Below are 18814 nucleotides of genomic sequence, written 5' to 3' on the forward strand. Positions count from 1 at the left end.
CAATATTCCATAAGACTTTCACTTCCATCTCCAAGATAGCAAAAAAGTATTATGTATCCACCTTCATCAAACCTGTCCTCTCAAATAAAACCTTCGCAGCAACCTCGGCAATGTTAGAGCAGATTAATTTCCCAAATACTGGGCAGGTGTGACAGTCAGATGTGCTGATCTGTTGATTGATACAAGGATGTAGAAGGTTACTATTAAGAGAGAGCAAGCGAGAGCTGGTATTTACTCTTTTCTGTTAATGTAAAACATTAGGATTTATGCCTCGTACTTCATGGATTATTTGATATTAAAATAGCAACTTTCTGAGATATAAAAACATTATTTTGTGGTTTCTTGGTTATAATTTTTCTCGTCCAAAAATTGTTGTAAAGATCGCCTAGCTGTATAGAAGGATGGTTAAAAATGCTAAATGTTATCAAAATAGTTCTTCTGTAGTAAGATGTGCCACATGCAAAATACAGGAAGAGTGCTGTGGTAGAATGGCTTTGTTGGCATTGACTAGCAATGAACCGCTTTACTCACTTTTGGCTTCACCAGTAAGAAGTATTGCAGCCATTCCAAATGCCTGCTGATAACACCTTCATACTAAAGCTGATCAAAACATTTTCACAGGGGAAAATGCAGTTAGTTGAATTAACATTTTCTGCGTGAAAGGAGAGATTTCAGCAGAATTTTCCTTCATGAAGAACAAAACGTTTTGGTTTGGTTTGGCCATTTGAAACGACTCAAACAATTTAGTTTAGCTCAGTTAAAACCCCCTTTTGCTGTCCGTGTGAACACAGTTTAACAGCTTTAAGATAGTTTTGTTTTGGTGGCATTGTACAAGAGGACAAGCTCAGATTATCTGGCTATGTCTACATGGGAGCTAAGGGGGTTTTCAGTGGAGCTCAGCTAACAATTGAAAAACGCACCTTTTTGCTCTTTTTGACACGGCCTTTATTTGTAATAAGTCTCTGAAATATAAATGCAAACCCAATGGTCAAGTAAACTCTCTTTTTTCTGTGTGAGCTCTGTAGCCTTCTAATTCATTATAAGTGATGTCATAACCATAGCTGTATTGCCATCTAGCCCTAAATGGTATGTTCTTTCCCTGTGTTTCTTCTTTACAGTACGCTTTGCACCTTATAGACCTCCGGACATCTCCCTGAAACCACTACTCTTTGAGGTGCCAAGCATCACCACAGAGTCTGTGTTTGTCGGACGGGACTGGGTGTTCCATGAGATAGATGCACAGTTGCAGAGTGCCAATGCCAGTGTGAACAGAGGGGTGGTGATCGTTGGGAACATTGGCTTTGGTAAAACTGCCATTATCTCCAGACTGGTTGCTCTCAGCTGCCATGGCACACGAATGAGACAAATTGCCTCTGATAGCCCACATGCCTCCCCAAAACGTAAGTACTGCTACACAGAGAGAGCTCTGAAATGGTGAATTTCATACGTTTATGTGTTTAGCACCTTTCACCCACAAGGATCCCATTACCACTTCTTCCCATCCCCCAATAGACCAGTTCAGAGATTGTTGCCAAACCTGCCATAATGGGGCCCTCTGACATGGTTTACTGTTCATGTGCCAGACCTGGACAATGTGGAGCATGAACTGGTTCATGCCAACTGAGGCCCCCTGAGGAATCAGGCTGTCTTTTCTTCTATTGCTCCCTGGCTTGGGCACATCATGGGTTCTCCCAATGGCGTGCTTAATGGGAAACCTCCATCTGTTATTCCCCTAACTCGATACCACAACACATTTATGCTGGACACATTACCTATTCCTTCCTGTACGATTGATCTATCCCCATCTATTCTTGGGGTGGGTCACACACTGCATCTTGAGCCTGGCAACTGCTTTTCCTCCTGCACACCAACATAAATCACTTCCCCTCCACTGAAATGCAGCCACCTTGCAGGTGGAAGGCAACAATAGCGTAATATCACACACACGACACTTAGAAGGGTAAAACAGGAATGAAGAGATACTCTATCCTACTGAAACTATAGTTAAACCTCTTGTTGGACAAATGCTGTTTGCTAGAATGAAATATTCTCAGCCACATATAAGCATCTGAAATGACACCGAATGTTGGTTTTCTGAAATATTGAATGTCACCTTCCAGAGCTAAATGGACAATGTGTAATGAAAGGCAGGATTTGTGTATGTATTTTAACTAAAAGCCTGCAATGCACCTGCTGGGTGATTCTCTCAGTCTATTTAGAGAGATTGTGAGGGAGATTAAAGAAGCCATAGTTTAAATGTTTTCAAACTAAAAACCACACACACAGTAGAGACCTGTTGAATAGGAAAATGTTCTACAGTTCTCACATGCAAAGCACAGAAAAGAGATCCTTGTACAAACCAAACACACACAGGCTTTCAGTTCTTACTCCAGCACTTCCTTGAAGTAGCAGTAAATTGGCTAGACCCCCAGCTCTAAATTCTGGGAAATAAGCGAATCAAAAATTATGGCTGGGGTTATTTGCTTAACAAGGAGCTCTAAACTCCTCAGAATAATAAATAACACATTTATTCTGAAAAAAGACATATATAGAATCATAGAAGATTAGGGTTGGAAGAGACCTCAGGAGGTCATCTAGTCCAACCCCCTGCTCAAAGCTGGACTAACCCCAACTATATGCAGAACTGCCACTTAGCCAGTCGGTCCCCAACCTGTAGCAGTGCATGGGATTCTTCCATCCTAAGTGCAGGACTCTGCACTTGTTCTTGTTGAACCTCATCAGATTTCTTTTGGCTCAATCCTCCAATTTGTCTAGGTCACTCTGGACCCTATCCCTACCCTCCAGCGTATCTACCTCTCCCCTCAGCTTAGTGTCATCCACAAACTTGCTGAGGGTGCAATCCATCCCATCATCCAGATCATTAATGAAGATTTTGAACAAAACCAGCCCCGGGACCAACCCTTGGGGCACTCCACTTGATACCGGCTGCCAGCAAGACATCGAGCCATTGATCAGTACTGGTTGAGCCTGAGGATCTAGCCAGCTTTCTATCCACATTATTGTCCATTCATCCAGCCCATACTTCTTTAACTTGTTGGCAAGAATTCTGTGGGAGACCGTATCAAAAGCTTTGCTGAGATCAAGGTATATCACGTCCACCGCTTTCCCCATATCCACAGAGACAGTTATCTCATCATAGAAGGCAATCAGGTTGGTCAGGCATGACTTGCCCTTGGTGAATCCATGTTGACTGTTCACCTTCCTCTCCTCCAAATGCTTCAAAATGGATTCCTTGAGGACCTGCTCCATGATTTTTTTGGTGACAGAGATGAGGCTGACCAGTTTATAGTTCCCCAGATTCTCCTTCTTCCCTTTTTTAAAGATGGGCACTATATTTGCCTTTTTCCAATCGTCCCCGACTACCACGAGTTTTCAAAGACAATGTCCAATGGCTCTGCAATCACATCAGGGAACTCCCTCAGCACCCTCGGATGCATTGCATCTAGCCCCATAGACTTGTGCATGTCCAGCTTTTCTAAATAGTCCTTAACCTGTTCTTTCACCGCTGAGGGCTGCTTGCCTCCTCCCCATAAGTGCTGTCCAGTGCAGCAATGTGGGAGCTGACCTTGTCTGGGAAGACCAAGGCAAAAAAAGCATTGAGTACTTCAGCTTTTTCCACATCATCTGTCACTAGGTTGCCTCCCCCATTCAGTAAGGGTCCCATGCTTTCCCTGACCACCTTCTTGTTGCTAACATACCTGTAGAAACCCTTCTTATTACCCTTTACATCCCTTGCTAGCTGCAACTCCAATTGTGCTTTGGCCTTCCTGATTATATCCCTGCATACTCAAGCAATATTTTTATACTCCTCCCTAGTCGTCTGTCCTTTCTTGTAAGCTTAGATTTGTGTTTAAGCTCACCGGAGGTTTCGCTGTTAAGCCAAGCTGATCGCCTGCCATATTTGCTATTCTTTCTGCACATCAGGATGGTTTGTTCCTGAGCTCTCAATAAGGCTTCTTTAAAATACAGCTAGCTCTCCTGGACTCCTTTCCCCCTCATATTAGCCTGCCAGGGGATCCTGCCCATCGGTTCCCTGAGGGAATCAAAGTCTGCTTTGCTTTTCTGAAGTCCAGGGTCCGTATTCTGCTGCTCTCCTTTCTTCCTTTTGTCAGGATCCTGAACTCGACCATCTCATGGTCACTGCTGCCCAGGGTGCCACCCACTTCTACTTCCCCTACCAATTCTTCCCTGTTTATGAGCAGCAGGTCAAGAGGAGCACAGCCCCTAGTTGGTTCCTCCAGCACTTGCACAGGAAGTTGTCCCCAACACTCTCCAAAAACCTCCTGGATTGTCTGTGCACTGCTGTATTGCTCTCCCGGCAGATGTATCTGTCTTCATTTACACACATTCAAAAAACAAATCCTGTTAATATGTTTAATAACTTACGTATTGATCAGATGACCCAAAAGTCCTATAAGAAATATATTATTGGTGTTAGTGAGCTGGAAATAAACAAAATCCCACTACAGTTTCTTCATAACTCAGGCAGATAGAGGTGCTGCTGTGTTCACATGTGCAAAAAATGAGTTTGTTAATTAAACATATGCATTAAATATTTAGAGCGTGGACACCACCCTTATTGTTTCTACCAGCAGATAAATGGATCATAGTTTAAATTATGATTTCAGGCCAAAGTCAAGGGTACATCATAGCATTCAGGAAAATTCTGTGCTAGTAGGATCTATGTTTGAAGAGACTGTTGCTATTTGAATACTCTTAAAACTGAAATCAATGGTCATGCATTGTTAAGTAAATAACTACATTATTTTGCAACCGGAAGTTATTGATTTAAAAAAAATTTGAATCAATAACTTCCGGTTGCAAAATAATGTAGTTTGAAAGAGTTAACAATAAAAACATGCCATATATCCTGACGTTTCCAGAGGGCTTCTAGTTTGTGCTGCATCACTCTACCCAGGCAAGCAAATCTGATTAAATGAGATTTAGAATCAGTTATGCTTTAGAGATGATTCCATCCATCCCAACATCCTAATGCTCCTCTGGGTATCATCTCGTACTTCTCTCTTTCTGGTTACTTTACTTGGTTGTGAATTGGGTGTTAGTTACCGGGTTAAATGATCCCCATTTATACATGTGCTCAGAAGGGCTCAGGACTAAATTAGAAGAAGCATTTAGATGAGAGGCCTATGGGCAGAAGTGTAGAGCGTTGCCCAACAATATACCTGACTCTAAGGAGAGGGGCCACATTATTATGAGTATTAAATTCACTAAATACTATATGTATTTAATGACTAACATTAACATGAAGAAAATGAGTAAAATGAGGTTAATCCTTTATCTCTGCTGTCTTTCCCCTGTTAATTCTGGCAGAAATTTGTTCAGGAGAGTTTCCCCTGAGTGCACCCCTATAGTGTTCAGGTCTTAGACTGAACTGAATATATTTACAGAAAATATATTAACCGCTTGAATGGTTTGTTAGAAGATACCTTATCTTGTACTTTGTAATAGTTTCAATCATGGTTGGCCTGTAGTAATCTGTTACCCTCTTTGTTTGGCACAGATGTGGATGCAAATAGAGAGCTACCCCTAACACAGCCACCTTCTGCTCACTCGTCAATCACGAGTGGAAGCTGCCCTGGAACGCCTGAAATGCGCAGACGCCAAGAAGAGGCCATGCGGAGACTCGCCGCGCAGGTATTGAAAGAGTTTCTTGATGACCTTTTCTGGGCGTGTGTCCTGTTTAATTACTGAAATTGTCTTAGTATACATCACACAGTGTGGATATTGACAGAGGACAGTGAGTATGCAAATGATTACGAGAGAGGGTATGGGGAAGACCTTCCGGAGCAGTTTTATTACCCCAGAAAATCTATTTCTCTTTACAATGAAATTCCCGAAACATCAAGAGTTCACCTCATACTCTGAGGGTTAATTTTTCACAGCCACCAGACAGCATACTAAAGGCTGTAAAGCATGTCATAATACAACAGGGTTACCATAGTAATTATTCCTCTTTCTTGAAGAATGGAGTGAATTCCAGATGAAATTGCTGAGTGAGTGTCCAGTACTTGCTTTTGTAAGAGATAATTGCTTGGGTTGCATGACCTCTTGGATGAAGATGAGAATGTGAATTGTTTTGCTTTGTGGGATATTTGCACGTTTTTGGGTAACGTCCACATAAACAGATCAGAACTCTTCAATAAGTGATTTGCACATCAGTTGCAATATTGACTGGAAAGGATTATACATCACGTTACCATAGGTTGACATTTACATCCTGGGTTATATGGAACCTTTAAGCTACAGCCCTGCTTTGCTGATGGTGTGAAAGTGGCAAGATACTGCTAAGAACTCTGGGGAGCTTTGCTGCTGCTACTCCTTTTTAAAGGGTGCATGCAGTTTGTGCTTTCCTATTCCCTGGGGCGGGCAAACTTTTTGGCCTGAGGGCCACATTGGGCTTCTGAAATTGTATGGCGGGCCAGTTAGGGGAGGCTGTGCCTCCCCAAACAGCCAGGCGTGGCCCAGCCCCCACTCCCTAGCCGACCCACCGCCTCTTACCTCCTGATGGCCCCGCCGGAACTCCTGCCCCATCCAACCCCCCTGTTCCCCGACGGCCTCCCGGGGACCCCTGCCCCATCCACCCCTCATGCTCTCTGTCCCCCACCCGCCCCTGGACTCCCTGCCCCATCCAAACCCCCCCTCCTTCCTGACTGCGCCCCCCCCACCTCCCCGGGACCCCTGCCCCATACAATGACCCCGTCTCCCTGACCGCTCCTGGACCCCCCGCCCCTAACTGCCCTCCACCACCCCATCCAACACCCCCTCTCCTTCCTGAATGCCCCCCTGGGTTCCCTGCTCCCATTCAACCCCCCGTTCCCGGCCCTCTGACCGCCCCGGCCCCTATCCACATCCCCGACCACCACCCGAACACCCCTGCCCTCTATCCAACCCCCTCCCCCCCCGCCCCACTCCCTGCCCCCTTACCGCGCTGCCTGGAGCACCGGTGGCTGGCGGCGCGGCTGCACCAGGACAGGCAGCGGCATCACCCGGCTGCAACCAGCCATGCACTGCGCAGCACAGAGCACCGGGTCAGGCCTCGGCTCTGCAGCTGCGCTGCCCCAGGAGCTCACAGCCCTGCCACCCAGAGCATTGCGCCGGCGGTGCAGTGAGCTGAGGCTGTGGGGAATCGGGGCAGTGGGGGATGGGGGAGGGGCCGGGGGCTAGCCTCCCGGGGCAGGAGCTCAGGGGCCGGACAGGACGGTCCCGCGGGCCGGATTTGGCCCGCGGGCCGTAGTTTACCCATCTCTTTGCTAAATGATTGCCAACACTTACTTTGCTTGGCTTTGGAACCAGGTATAATCTTGCCCGCTATTTGTTTTACATAGCACCCAGATGGCAAGGCAAAGAGTGTGTGGTGAATGGCTATATACATAAATATTAGAACTTTCACAAGTGTTCTCCTCTTCCACATACGGCTCTTGGAAAGGAATGCAACTGCCAGCTCTGCATTGTTCAGCACACATTAATCATTCTGTTCCTTGTACATTGTACACGCCGCACGCTGTCAGAACGGCCAGTCAGAGAGTGTTCTCTCTCCTAAAATATCTCCTTTAGTGAAAGGTTTTTTCACTGAGTTCTCAAATAGTCCTGCTGGAGATGTAACTGACAAATGGATATATTTTTAGCTCCAATCTGCTCCTTTCCTTAAAAAGAATATAACTTTACAAAAGCCAAAGTGTGTGACTTGGGGCTGGTCTACACTGGCAACATTAAGGCGCTGCCGCAGCAGAGCACTCTAAAAAACCCACCTTCACGAGGGGCGCAGCTCCCGGCGCTGGTGGACCTTCACGAGGGGCGCAGCTCCCGGCGCTGGTGCACCTTCACGAGGGGCGCAGCTCCCGGCGCTGGTGCACCTTCACGAGGGGCGCAGCTCCCGGCGCTGGTGCACCTTCACGAGGGGCGCAGCTCCCGGCGCTGGTGCACCTTCACGAGGGGCGCAGCTCCCGGCGCTGGTGCACCTTCACGAGGGGCGCAGCTCCCGGCGCTGGTGCACCTTCACGAGGGGCGCAGCTCCCGGCGCTGGTGCACCTTCACGAGGGGCGCAGCTCCCGGCGCTGGTGCACCTTCACGAGGGGCGCAGCTCCCGGCGCTGGTGCACCTTCACGAGGGGCGCAGCTCCCGGCGCTGGTGCACCTTCACGAGGGGCGCAGCTCCCGGCGCTGGTGCACCTTCACGAGGGGCGCAGCTCCCGGCGCTGGTGCACCTTCACGAGGGGCGCAGTTCCCGGCGCTGGTGCACCTTCACGAGGGGCGCAGCTCCCGGCGCTGGTGCACCTTCACGAGGGGCGCAGCTCCCGGCGCTGGTGCACTATCTACACTGACACTTTACAGCGCTGAAACTTGCTGCGCTCGGGGTGGGGGTTCACATCCCTGAGCAAGAAAGTTGCAGCGCAGTAAAGTGCCAGTGTAGACAAGCCCTTTGTTTCAACCAGTGTGGCACATCCCACTTCACATCCAAAGACTGTAGCTTTTCTTTTGGCATTTTGGATCAACTAGGGAGAAAAGAGAATCAAGTCATGGTTTTTAGGCCAAAAAAATCTGACCTGCAGTACCTTGGCTATGGCCCCATTTGGAAGGACTTTTAATGCCCAATCCATCCTCCGCTGAAAATTTAACCAAAAAAAAAAAAAAAGGAAAAGCTGATATGTTATTTGCCATCAGACTAACTAAAAGGCAAAGGACGTACACGGCCTCCTATTGTAGCAGTTTTGCATCTGTTAGTTTGTTCAGTTGTTAATCTGACAGTAAATCTTATCTTGACTATTGTAAACATGGACTGATTCCAAAACTAACTATCACTGGATTCCAAAGCATACTGTGTCCTCTCGAGGTGACCAGTGCTTAGGTTGATTAGTTGACCTTTACGTCTTTGGCAGCATCCATTAAAAAAAAAAAAACAGCTGATACTTCATGGAAAATGAAACAATTCTCGTGACATGTCAGAGATTTAATTTCTTTCTTTCGTTAGGCCCTAATTCAGAAAAATCCTATTTTTAGTACATTACAATAACTTCCACAGCCGGTCATGGAGAACGTCACGGACATCAGAGGTATGATAATCTGCAGGCCTTATCAAAAGCAAGATCTAATAATAGATTGAAGTTAGCAGGAGCTGCTTGTTTGGAGTAGAAGGACAACCACCATCAAGATAGCCTGTGTGCGTGTCACTATCCTGAGTAATTTTTAAAGAAATACAGAAAAGAGATGAGACATTAAATAGCCCTAAGTACTGATATTCCAGCTCTTTGCCGGTGGCAGGGATATTGTCAGTATACAGTGTACAGCACAATAAAGAAAAATAACCTGCCCATTATGGAAGTCCATGAATAAAAGAGTAAAGGTTTAAGTAATCGTTGACATAGGCTACAGAAATCGGGGATGAAAACATGCCATCAGCATCAACTCTTCCAAATCCCTCCTTCAAATTAACTTCTCCCCAGGAGCTTATAGGTCGTGAGTTTATAATAATAGAAGCAAAAGGCCTGTGATTCCTTCCTCTGGATTTTCCAGTGCGTACTTCTCTATGGCTGTTTTCAGACTGTGAGCTCTTTGGGGCTGGAGCTGCCTTTATCTTTGACTTTGTACCAATTTTGATCACATGGGCAGCATTAAATTAATAATAAAAAGTATCAGAGAGAGCGCCATGTGAGCTTATCGTTTATTTTAAGTTTCTTTGCCGTACTGTTAGGGAGCAGGTTTTCACTGTACTCTGAGGGAGCAGGTTGAAGTCTTTCATGATTTATAGACCCGTAGTCATCAGGGAGAAGAAAAATCCTTAGAAATAAGCCAATTTAGACAACTAGCAAGCAGATCTACTATTTCCCATGGAAAACTACAGAAGAAAATGAGTTATTGGGTTCTGAAAGCACTTCCTTCCCCTCAGCACTTGCACAGAAGTTACCTGAAATTAACTCCCCCAAAAACAAAGCTGTTATCAAAAGCAAAAATTATCAGAAACAATGGGCATTATCCTGTTCCCATTGAGCTCTGGCAAGACTCCCACTGAGGTCTCTGATTCATCAATCCCGTACTTTGATTCTACAGTTGAGACTTTGGCACAGGAATAACTACCATGGAGGGAAAGGTTGCTCCTCTTTGGAGATTTCAGTGATTCCCTGAAGTAGTTAAGGAAAATAAAGATCTTAAACCAAATTTAAAGTGTATTAGAAATACCAAACTATCAAGCTATTTGATTGGCTCTAAAAACCCTGAATTGCTGTGATCTTTTTTGGAATTTTTCTCTGAAACAGGCTCACTGAATCCATCTAAGCCTTTGCAAGAGGAAACAGAGAGATTACCGCTCTGTAAGGTTCATGGACAAAAATATTGAAAACGTAATGCCACTGTGTATCCGTGTTACACCCTCACTAGGCGCATTGCATTCTGTTACCCTCCAAACATCATTAGTTAGGGAGGTTTGTGTTTGGAAGGTGCTATTGTAGTAAAGGGAGTGCTGGAAGGCTGACATCCTTTGCACAATGGTTAAGATTGGGGTGTATGGTCTGTGGTGTTAGTCATTTTGGAAGTGGTAAGACATCTCCCTGCGGCTGGAGAAGTAGAGGGTTAAATGGCTTAACTATTCATTACCTTGCTTTTGTGGTTTAGTGAAGCTTGTTATGTGTATAGCAACCTTAACTTTCCCAACAAAGATTGTTGTGAATTAATTTCCTAGTTTTCTTTAAATGTAGCATTAAATGGCTCACCTACATGGAAATCAGAACAATCCCTACTTCTCTTCCGCCTCCCCTCCCCCAGCTTCCCCAGCCTGGCATTAGCAGTCTCAGGCCAGTGAACTTCCCATGATTCTTTGCAGAGGGGCTTTCCCGAGATGAACCATAAGAAGTTTGTCAGACCCCAAGGCCTGACTCAGTAATGCAGCTCAGAGCGCTGCTTGTCAGGGGAGATTGCCTGCCTCATTCCTCCACCCCCCCTGCAGTTTTTAAGAGTTGAGATATGGGGAGAAGAGACAGGTGAGGATTGCAGAGAAAGAGAGCAAGGGAAGCTGTATTGCCAAATACAGGCATTCAAAAACCCTGGAACAGACAGACTGCTCAGAATCATGAGACTGGCTTGGAAAAATCATAACCTTTTAAAAAGACATATGTGTCTTCATCTGCCTTCTGATTTTTGAGCCTTTGGGTGGATGCCACCCACTCCCAATTTGTACATGTTTGTTTCGGGCTCAAAATTCAACCTTGCATGCACAAACAAAAATGGGAGCCTCCCCAGTGGCTACCTGGTGAGGGATTCCACTTATTTACCCCAAGCTCCTGGAGGATAACGGAGCTGCCCCTCTATCCATCGCCATCCCCTGCCCCTCTCATTGTCTTGTTCCTTTCTGATCCTCGTTTCCCCACCCTGTCTTCTGGGCCAGTCCTATCCCCCTTTGTGCTCCTCCATAGCATCTTGTCTTCCATGTCCTCCACCTTCCCAATCCCTTTCTCCTCACGTTCTTCCTTCCATCTGTCCGCTTCCTCCTCAGTCTCCATCCTGCCCTCAGTGAACCTGAACACACACCCCCGTGCTGCCTTCTGATAGGGGGGAGGGCTCCCCCCGGTAAATTACGTGGGTTTGGGTTTTTGTAACATCTATTTTATGTGGAACTCGGTTTTTAACAAAGCAAATTTCCTAGTTATTTAAGGTTCTGCCTACTGAAGATGAGCAGTCTGCCAGCATGTCCACAATGTTGAGGTTATATATAGTGGGCCAGATCTTCAGTTGGTTGAAGTTGACAGCCGTGGAGCTACACCAGGTTACACCAGCTGAGGAGCTAGCCCAATATATATGAAAATCTAGTGGCATGGACCTGTTGAATCTGTCTACTGAAGGTTGTTGTATAATACCTCCCCCTGTACTATCTAAGGGCTTGTCTACATGGTGCAGCTGTGCCATTGCAGCGATGGGATTTCTAAACTGCACTTACGTGCTGTGCGCTAATTGTTCTCTAGTGTGCTTTAACATAGTGCTGTCTCAAACCGTTTCAAATGTATAATGTGCACCTGGGAACTTTTATTGCACACCTATAGAGTCTACATGGACCAATTCATGCACAGCACATTGATGCGCTTTAGAAATATCACCTATGTAGTATGCAATCCCGCACTGTGTAGCTGAGCCTAGGTGACACACTACGGTAACAGCATGGGAGATAGGGGTTGTGAACTCATGGAAAAAGAGTAGAGAGGAAGGGCAGAAAGACCTGGAGTCCATTATAAAAATAAAAAGTGGGGTCTTTAATCTAAGATCCCATAAAAAGCACACTAGTATGACTTATATTTAGCATGAATTTCTTTATGAAGTTCCAGTTTTAACAATTAGATGAAATAGTGACCCTTCATAAAATCTACATTTAAGAGCATGAAGACATCTGTCCAACACCCTCAAGTTGTGGCTTAACCAGTCCTAAATCCTGTCTTTGTTTGGAGTCCAGGTTTATAATCCTTTGTCTGCACCATTTATTGGTCTTAGACAATTTTTTTCTTTTTTCCCCCTTGCTTTGTGTCTGTATTTCTTTCTCCATTAAAACATTTTTCTACCTAACTTCCTCTAGCCAGGAGGGGCCTCCACCAACAATCACCCAAAAACCAAACCATCAAACTAATATTTAGCTAAAAGAACAGGACTACTTGTGGCACCTTAGAGACTAACTAATTTATTTGAGCATAAGTTTTCGTGGGCAACAGCCCTCTTCACTGGATGCATGCAGTGGAAAATACAGTAGGAAGATAGATAGATAGATAGATAGATAGATATACACACACACACAGAGAACATGAAACAATGAGTGTTACCATACACACTATAAGGAGAGTGATCAGTTAAGGTGAGCTATTATCAGCAGGAGAGAAAAAGAACTGTTTGTAGTGGTAATGAAAATGGCCCCTTTCCAGCAATTGACAAGAAGATGTGAGGAACTGTAGGGGGCGGGAAATAAGCATGGGGAAATAGTTTTACTTTGTGTAATGGCCCATCCACTCCCAGTCTTTATTCAAACCTAATTTAATGGTGTCCAATTTGCAAATTAATTCCAATTCATCGGTCTCTCGTTGGAGTCTGTTTTTGACTTTTTTTGTTGTAATATTGTGACTTTTAGGTCTGTAATCGAGTGGCCAGGGAGTGTTCTCCAACTGGTTTTTGAATGTTATAATTCTTGACGTCTGATTTGTATCCATTTATTCTTTTACGTAGAGACTGTCCAGTTTGGTCAATGTACATGGCAGAGGGGCATTGCTGGCACATGATGGCATCTATCAGCTGTGTAGAAATAATGAAAGAACCTTCCCTATAAACAGGGTCCCCACATATATGCACAGTCACGAAATAATAAAATACAGTGATGCTGATTTCATTAAAACTAAAATATTTCTTGGTGAATGACCTTTTGGAAGGTAAATGGATTACACTGTATTTACTTCCAAACCATTTTGTATGATTAAAAAAAGAGATAAATCCTGTTAGATACTAAAATTTGATTAAAACGCAAGTTTGTAGCCTTGTACTAAAAGCAGGGATGCACTATAAGGATTTGAACATTTTTCTAAGTGTGTCAGAGGTGACAGGCCCTCAATATTGAGATACTTTGGCTGTATAAAAAGACCTAAGACAGAACAGACTCCTCATGTCAATGATGGCATGTTATAAAATTGAACAGACAAATCATGTCTATAGGCATGATGTCAAAGGAATGCTGTCTTGAGTGGAAGATGTTACATGTCACATGAAGTGCCCGAGAACTGTTTAAAATGGCCCATCCTATTAAATAAAATATCTTTCAAATATGACATTTCCTAACGCTTCCTTTCTCCCCTTCGTACTCCTTTGCCTTTGAGGTTCATTCTGTCTAGCTCTTTCTTCTTTTACTCTTACTGTCCATTATCTACTGCCACTCCTAACTGCCCATCCTCCTTTTTCATTTGTCTTCATCTCCCAGGTGCTACATAATCTTCTCTTACGTACATCACTGATCTAATTTTTCCTACTCCGTATTCGCCTCCCAAACCTTTCTCTCCTTACTACTGCATGCATCTCCTTCCTCTCTCAGCTTTATTCTTTTACTGAGGTTGTCCCATATTCTTGGAAACATTTTCCTGTTTTTATCTACCAACCACCCTCTCTTTCCTTCAGATGCCTCCTTAAATCCCACCTATGCCAAGAAATCTTCCTTCCTCCTTCTAATCTCCTGTAATCCCTCCACCATTTCTAATCTGAACCAAAACTCAATTCAAGTCAAGTAAAATTTAATTATTGTACTGTGCTGCACAGGTCAGATCAAATCAGTGGCTTGACCTTGAAGGTGTAGCGCATATAACATATATACACAGAGCATGGAAAACCCATTCTTCACCGGGAGAAATGCACATCTGAGTTTCTTCTCTAGCGATCAGGATTGAATGTTCTGGCTGAGCCCTACATCCAGAAAAGGGCGACTGAAGAGGGAACAGAATGGAGTGGTGAAAGAGAGAAAGAGTGAGTGCTGATGGTTGTTTGAGGCTGAATGGAAAAAGAGACTGGTGAAGATTGGGCCACAATGGAGAGAGTGGTTGCGGAGAGAGAGGGAGGGAAGCAGAGAGATTGGAGAGGCAAGAATAGGAAAAATGAGCAAAGGAAGATCTCAATTGTTGTGACACTTACTAGCCAAGAGCAATGTGACTAGTCCGGGTAAGATTCAATGGCAGTATCTTAATAGGAGGCCCAAACCACGCACTCTTGGTAGCCAGGAGGATGATGCACAAAGCATTTCTCGCTAACTGAGAAATTAATTGCTCCTTCACCCCACGTCAGGAGTGGCAGCACCTTTCCTATTGGCATTTGTCTACTAGAGTCAGTTTTCTAGCTTCTATGTATCAGGTATTTTTTTAAATAATGTAAAAAAAAATGGCTACAAAAATTGTGATAGTCATATTTCTTTGTTATACAACCAAGTTGGAGATCCAGGTGGTTCTAGGAAACTAACCTTTCCAAAATGTACTATTTTATATCTTTTCAAGGGGTGCACAAGCTAAGTTGTCAAGGAATTGTTTTAGCACTATGAGAGGTAGAAACAAAGGATCTGAGTTCATACTTCTGACCTGCTGAGAGAGAGCGACGTCTCTGCCTTCAGGGCCCACAAAATTTTGAACTGAGTCACTTGGAAACGTTTTCTGTTTTTTCAAGTTTCAAAACAGAAACTTGTAAATTGCTAAAGAGCACTAACTCCACTATACGCAGAAACTGTTCAGATGGTATACCATGGCTGATTGGTTTCATGATCCCATGCATCAGCATGTGGAATCACTTGAGGTAAAATATGCATAAAACAAGTTTAAATTACTTTGAAGCTGTCTTTAAAAAGAAAATATACAAGTGTGACCATTGACGTTTGCTGTTTAATATAAAAAGCATAATGTCTTGACTTCTTAATACTTTACATGGAATGGCTTGACTTGCACTTACAAAAGATCACATAGTTATTACTTGCTCAATCCTCAGGAAAATAATGGAAATATACATTTTAAATGTAATCTTTTATTCTCAGTTCACTTCCATTGCATGCTTATTGTTTTCTTCTTTTCAGTGTAATCTATATTCAGAGAATTAGCACAATGTGTAAAAGGTGCTGGATAGAAAGCATTTGAGACTGGCTAAATTGAACTTTACCAAATACTTCAGCAAAGAACTCTCAGTGCTGCCTTCAGCTTTGGTGGTGACATTTACCAAAAACAAAAATGGGAGTAAAGTGAAAAGTCTCTTTTAGTATTTATAGCCCTCCATGCACTTCATGATGCCCAGGCTTAAAATGCAGTTAGGATGAGAAAAATGATGCCTTACAAAGTCATATCTGCTTAGTTCAGATGAAAATAAATGTTCACTCCTGACAGCATCTCAGAACGAGCACATGTTTGGATGTTCTACAGGCTGTTGCCAACCAAGGGTTCATTATGGCAGTTCAGAGACATTAAAACCCAAGTCTTGCCACCCTACACAAGCAGCCATGAGCAATGTTGAGTGTCGACTCATAGGATCCATCTGTGGCTCCTCAAAGGACTATATCATGTCTTTCATACAATATGGACCCCCAAATACATTGCAGAATAAAATAAATAGAGTTAAAATGAAGAACTATAGAAAAATGATATTGTCAATGAGATTTAAAAAGAGGTGGAAAGTGGATGAGGAAGCATGCTAAGGAAAGGCTGACCAAGATGGCCGAAACTGGCAGGAAGAGGACACTTGCCTCCGAGTGGCCAGGTGTGGTGGAGAACGAGAGAGCAGTGGAGGGAACAGAGAGAGTTGTCCTCTACAGACAGAAGCAGCTTGTGACCTGGAGTGCCTAGGCAGCTCTCAGAGAAAATGCCAAGATCAGGTCAGGCTGCAAAAAGGAGAGCAGAGTCTCCCAAAACTGGTGGCTAACACTGAAGTTAGACTCACCAACCAGTCATAAACTGTGCTCCTGATCCCCCACACTAGTTACCAAGAATCTGAAAAATGAAATCACACAGCACCCATTCCAGTTCTCAGCCTCCCAGTTCTCACTTTACTGGACCTATGTGCTAAGTTCGGCTCACTTATACAAAATGTTCTTCTGACCCCAAAGGGCCAGCCACCTCACCAGGTCAGTATCAGTTTGGATCTCACCCAAAATACCACACTGCCAGACAATCCTTTAGCATCTAAAACTAAAGGTTTATTATAAAAGAAAAGAAGAGGAAGAAAGTTGTTAAATGATAAAGCAATCAGATACATACAGAGACTTCAAAGTCCATATATCAGGTTCTTAGCAGTATTGGTGAGTTTGTTGGCTTGAAAGTCCCTCTTGAACACATTCAAAGCTTGGATGGGTCATTCCGTCATTTGTTCAGAGCTTCAGTTTGTAGAAAAGTTGCTCCAGAGGTAAGAAGGATTGAAGATAAATGGAGATGATGCGGCTGCCCTTTATATTCCTTTTGCCATGTGGCTTGTACTTCCTGTGTCTCAAACGCAAGCTTCACAGCACATGGCATGGAAAAGCCTTAGAGTTCTCTGTCCACCAGCCTGCCCGTACATGCCTTGCTGAGTGATAAGATATATCCCCTGGCTCCTTTCAAAGGGTTCATTGTACAGCTGATGGGCCATCGAACAGGCTAGGCAGTGATGATGCCAGTCTGTCTGGGGGTGTCACCCAGAAAAATAGCACAAGTTTGGAAATACAGATATACCATACATATCTATAACTCACAATACAAAGGTGATACAAACATATAAACAAGATTACCATACTTGGCAAATCATAACATTTTCACTGACACCTTACACAGCATATCTGGCACAATTCATTACAATTTTATAATATTGGTATTAATAATAATATAAAGTGTCTCACAATTCCATATAGCGTCACACAGTCCATGGAGGGAGGAGTTTTTAATCCGATCCTGGAAGAATGGAGAACCAGTGGAAAGATGGAAAAGGGAAGTGGATCTGGTAGCACTTCTGTTTATTTGAGAAGGTTGGCAGCAGTGAGACCGAGGCTAGGACTTAGGGACACCATGGGGAAGGGGAGATTTTTCTTTAGTTAGTTCGCTGCAGGAGGACCTTTGTGAGAGAAGGTATGGAATGTAGGGTAAGTCTGGCAGCCCCTTTGTTCATGAGAATCTGTAATTTGCAGGTTTTGCAGTGCGAAAGGTCCTCTTTTTAACGTATTGCTGTATTCCGTACATCCGTTTCCAGACTTAGTGTGATATTTTAAAAACACCAAATAAAATTTAAGTTTAAAAACCAATCGCAGCTTATTACTGACATGGAGATCGGAAACAGTGGAGCACAAGTCTATCATGCAGTACACAAAGCAGTGCTTCAGACAGATCAATTAGTTGTTGTCACTGTCTACTTTTGTGAATGGCTGAACTTTAATGCAGTTTAATTTAATTGTCGATATATTTTTGTTCTTTTCCCTTTGGTAGGTTGTCGCTTATCATTACTGCCAGGCCGATAATGCCTACACCTGTCTTGTGCCCGAGTTTGTACACAACGTGGCAGCACTGCTCTGCCGCTCGCCACAGTTTGTCGCCTACAGGGAGCAGCTGCTGCGGGAACCACATTTACAGAGCATGCTCAGCTTGAGATCCTGTGTTCAGGATCCCATGGCCTCCTTCCGGAGGGGAGTCCTAGAGCCCTTGGAAAATCTTCATAAAGGTACTGTGATTGAGATTGTTTTTAACTCTTATCAGCCTGCAAATTTTTAACTTAGCTTTTCTTTGGGTGTGGGCCTCCAAACCAAGAAGCACATGGATTCCCCGTGTGAGCCCCTAGTGCACTAGGAAAATTCAAGAGTTGTAGAAGAGAAGGTAGGACTTAGGGAGGCTGAGAATACACCAAAAGACTCTTGTTTTGGTTGTAACTCCTCTTCCAACCTAGTCCTTCAGTTGTGTTTTCCAAGGCCAGGGAGGGGGTGCTATTGTTAGTGAGCACTTGACTTCGAGCACATTTGGTTTCATTCACATCCAAAATTTGGATTAAAAGACCTGAAAATGAATGCTGACAACATTTGCCTTGCACAGCTGTGCTTAGAATAGCATGTTTGCATTCATTTGTTAGGTCACTAACTTTTTTCTCCACTCAATTACCCCTCAGAAATTCATTATTTAATCAGCTCTTGGGAATTCTCAGCCTCCAAACAGAAATGCTGACAATATACAAGTCTGTAGATAACTTACATAAAGCTGCTTTGGGCAACTGGGTAACAGACCATATCCTAATTACTGACTCCAGAGATATAGCAAAAACCCTTCAGGACGTTTCCATTTTCCCACATGCAG

General features: G+C 44.0%; 1 protein-coding gene across 9 annotated transcripts in view; it reads left to right on the forward strand.

Moving 5' to 3' along the window:
* TANC2 (tetratricopeptide repeat, ankyrin repeat and coiled-coil containing 2) overlaps positions 1–18814 on the forward strand; it is a 610881-nt gene that overhangs the window by 510332 nt on the left and 81735 nt on the right. For all 9 annotated transcript variants that reach the window (XM_054014274.1, XM_054014267.1, XM_054014275.1 and 6 more), the window contains 3 exons: positions 1119–1400; positions 5543–5676; positions 17960–18191. In XM_054014274.1, the coding sequence (XP_053870249.1) occupies positions 1119–1400; positions 5543–5676; positions 17960–18191 (648 nt within the window). The remainder of the gene's footprint in view (positions 1–1118; positions 1401–5542; positions 5677–17959; positions 18192–18814) is intronic.

The sequence above is a fragment of the Malaclemys terrapin genome, chromosome 25 (genome assembly GCF_027887155.1).
Source record: "Malaclemys terrapin pileata isolate rMalTer1 chromosome 25, rMalTer1.hap1, whole genome shotgun sequence".
Taxonomy (NCBI): Eukaryota; Metazoa; Chordata; order Testudines; family Emydidae; genus Malaclemys; species Malaclemys terrapin.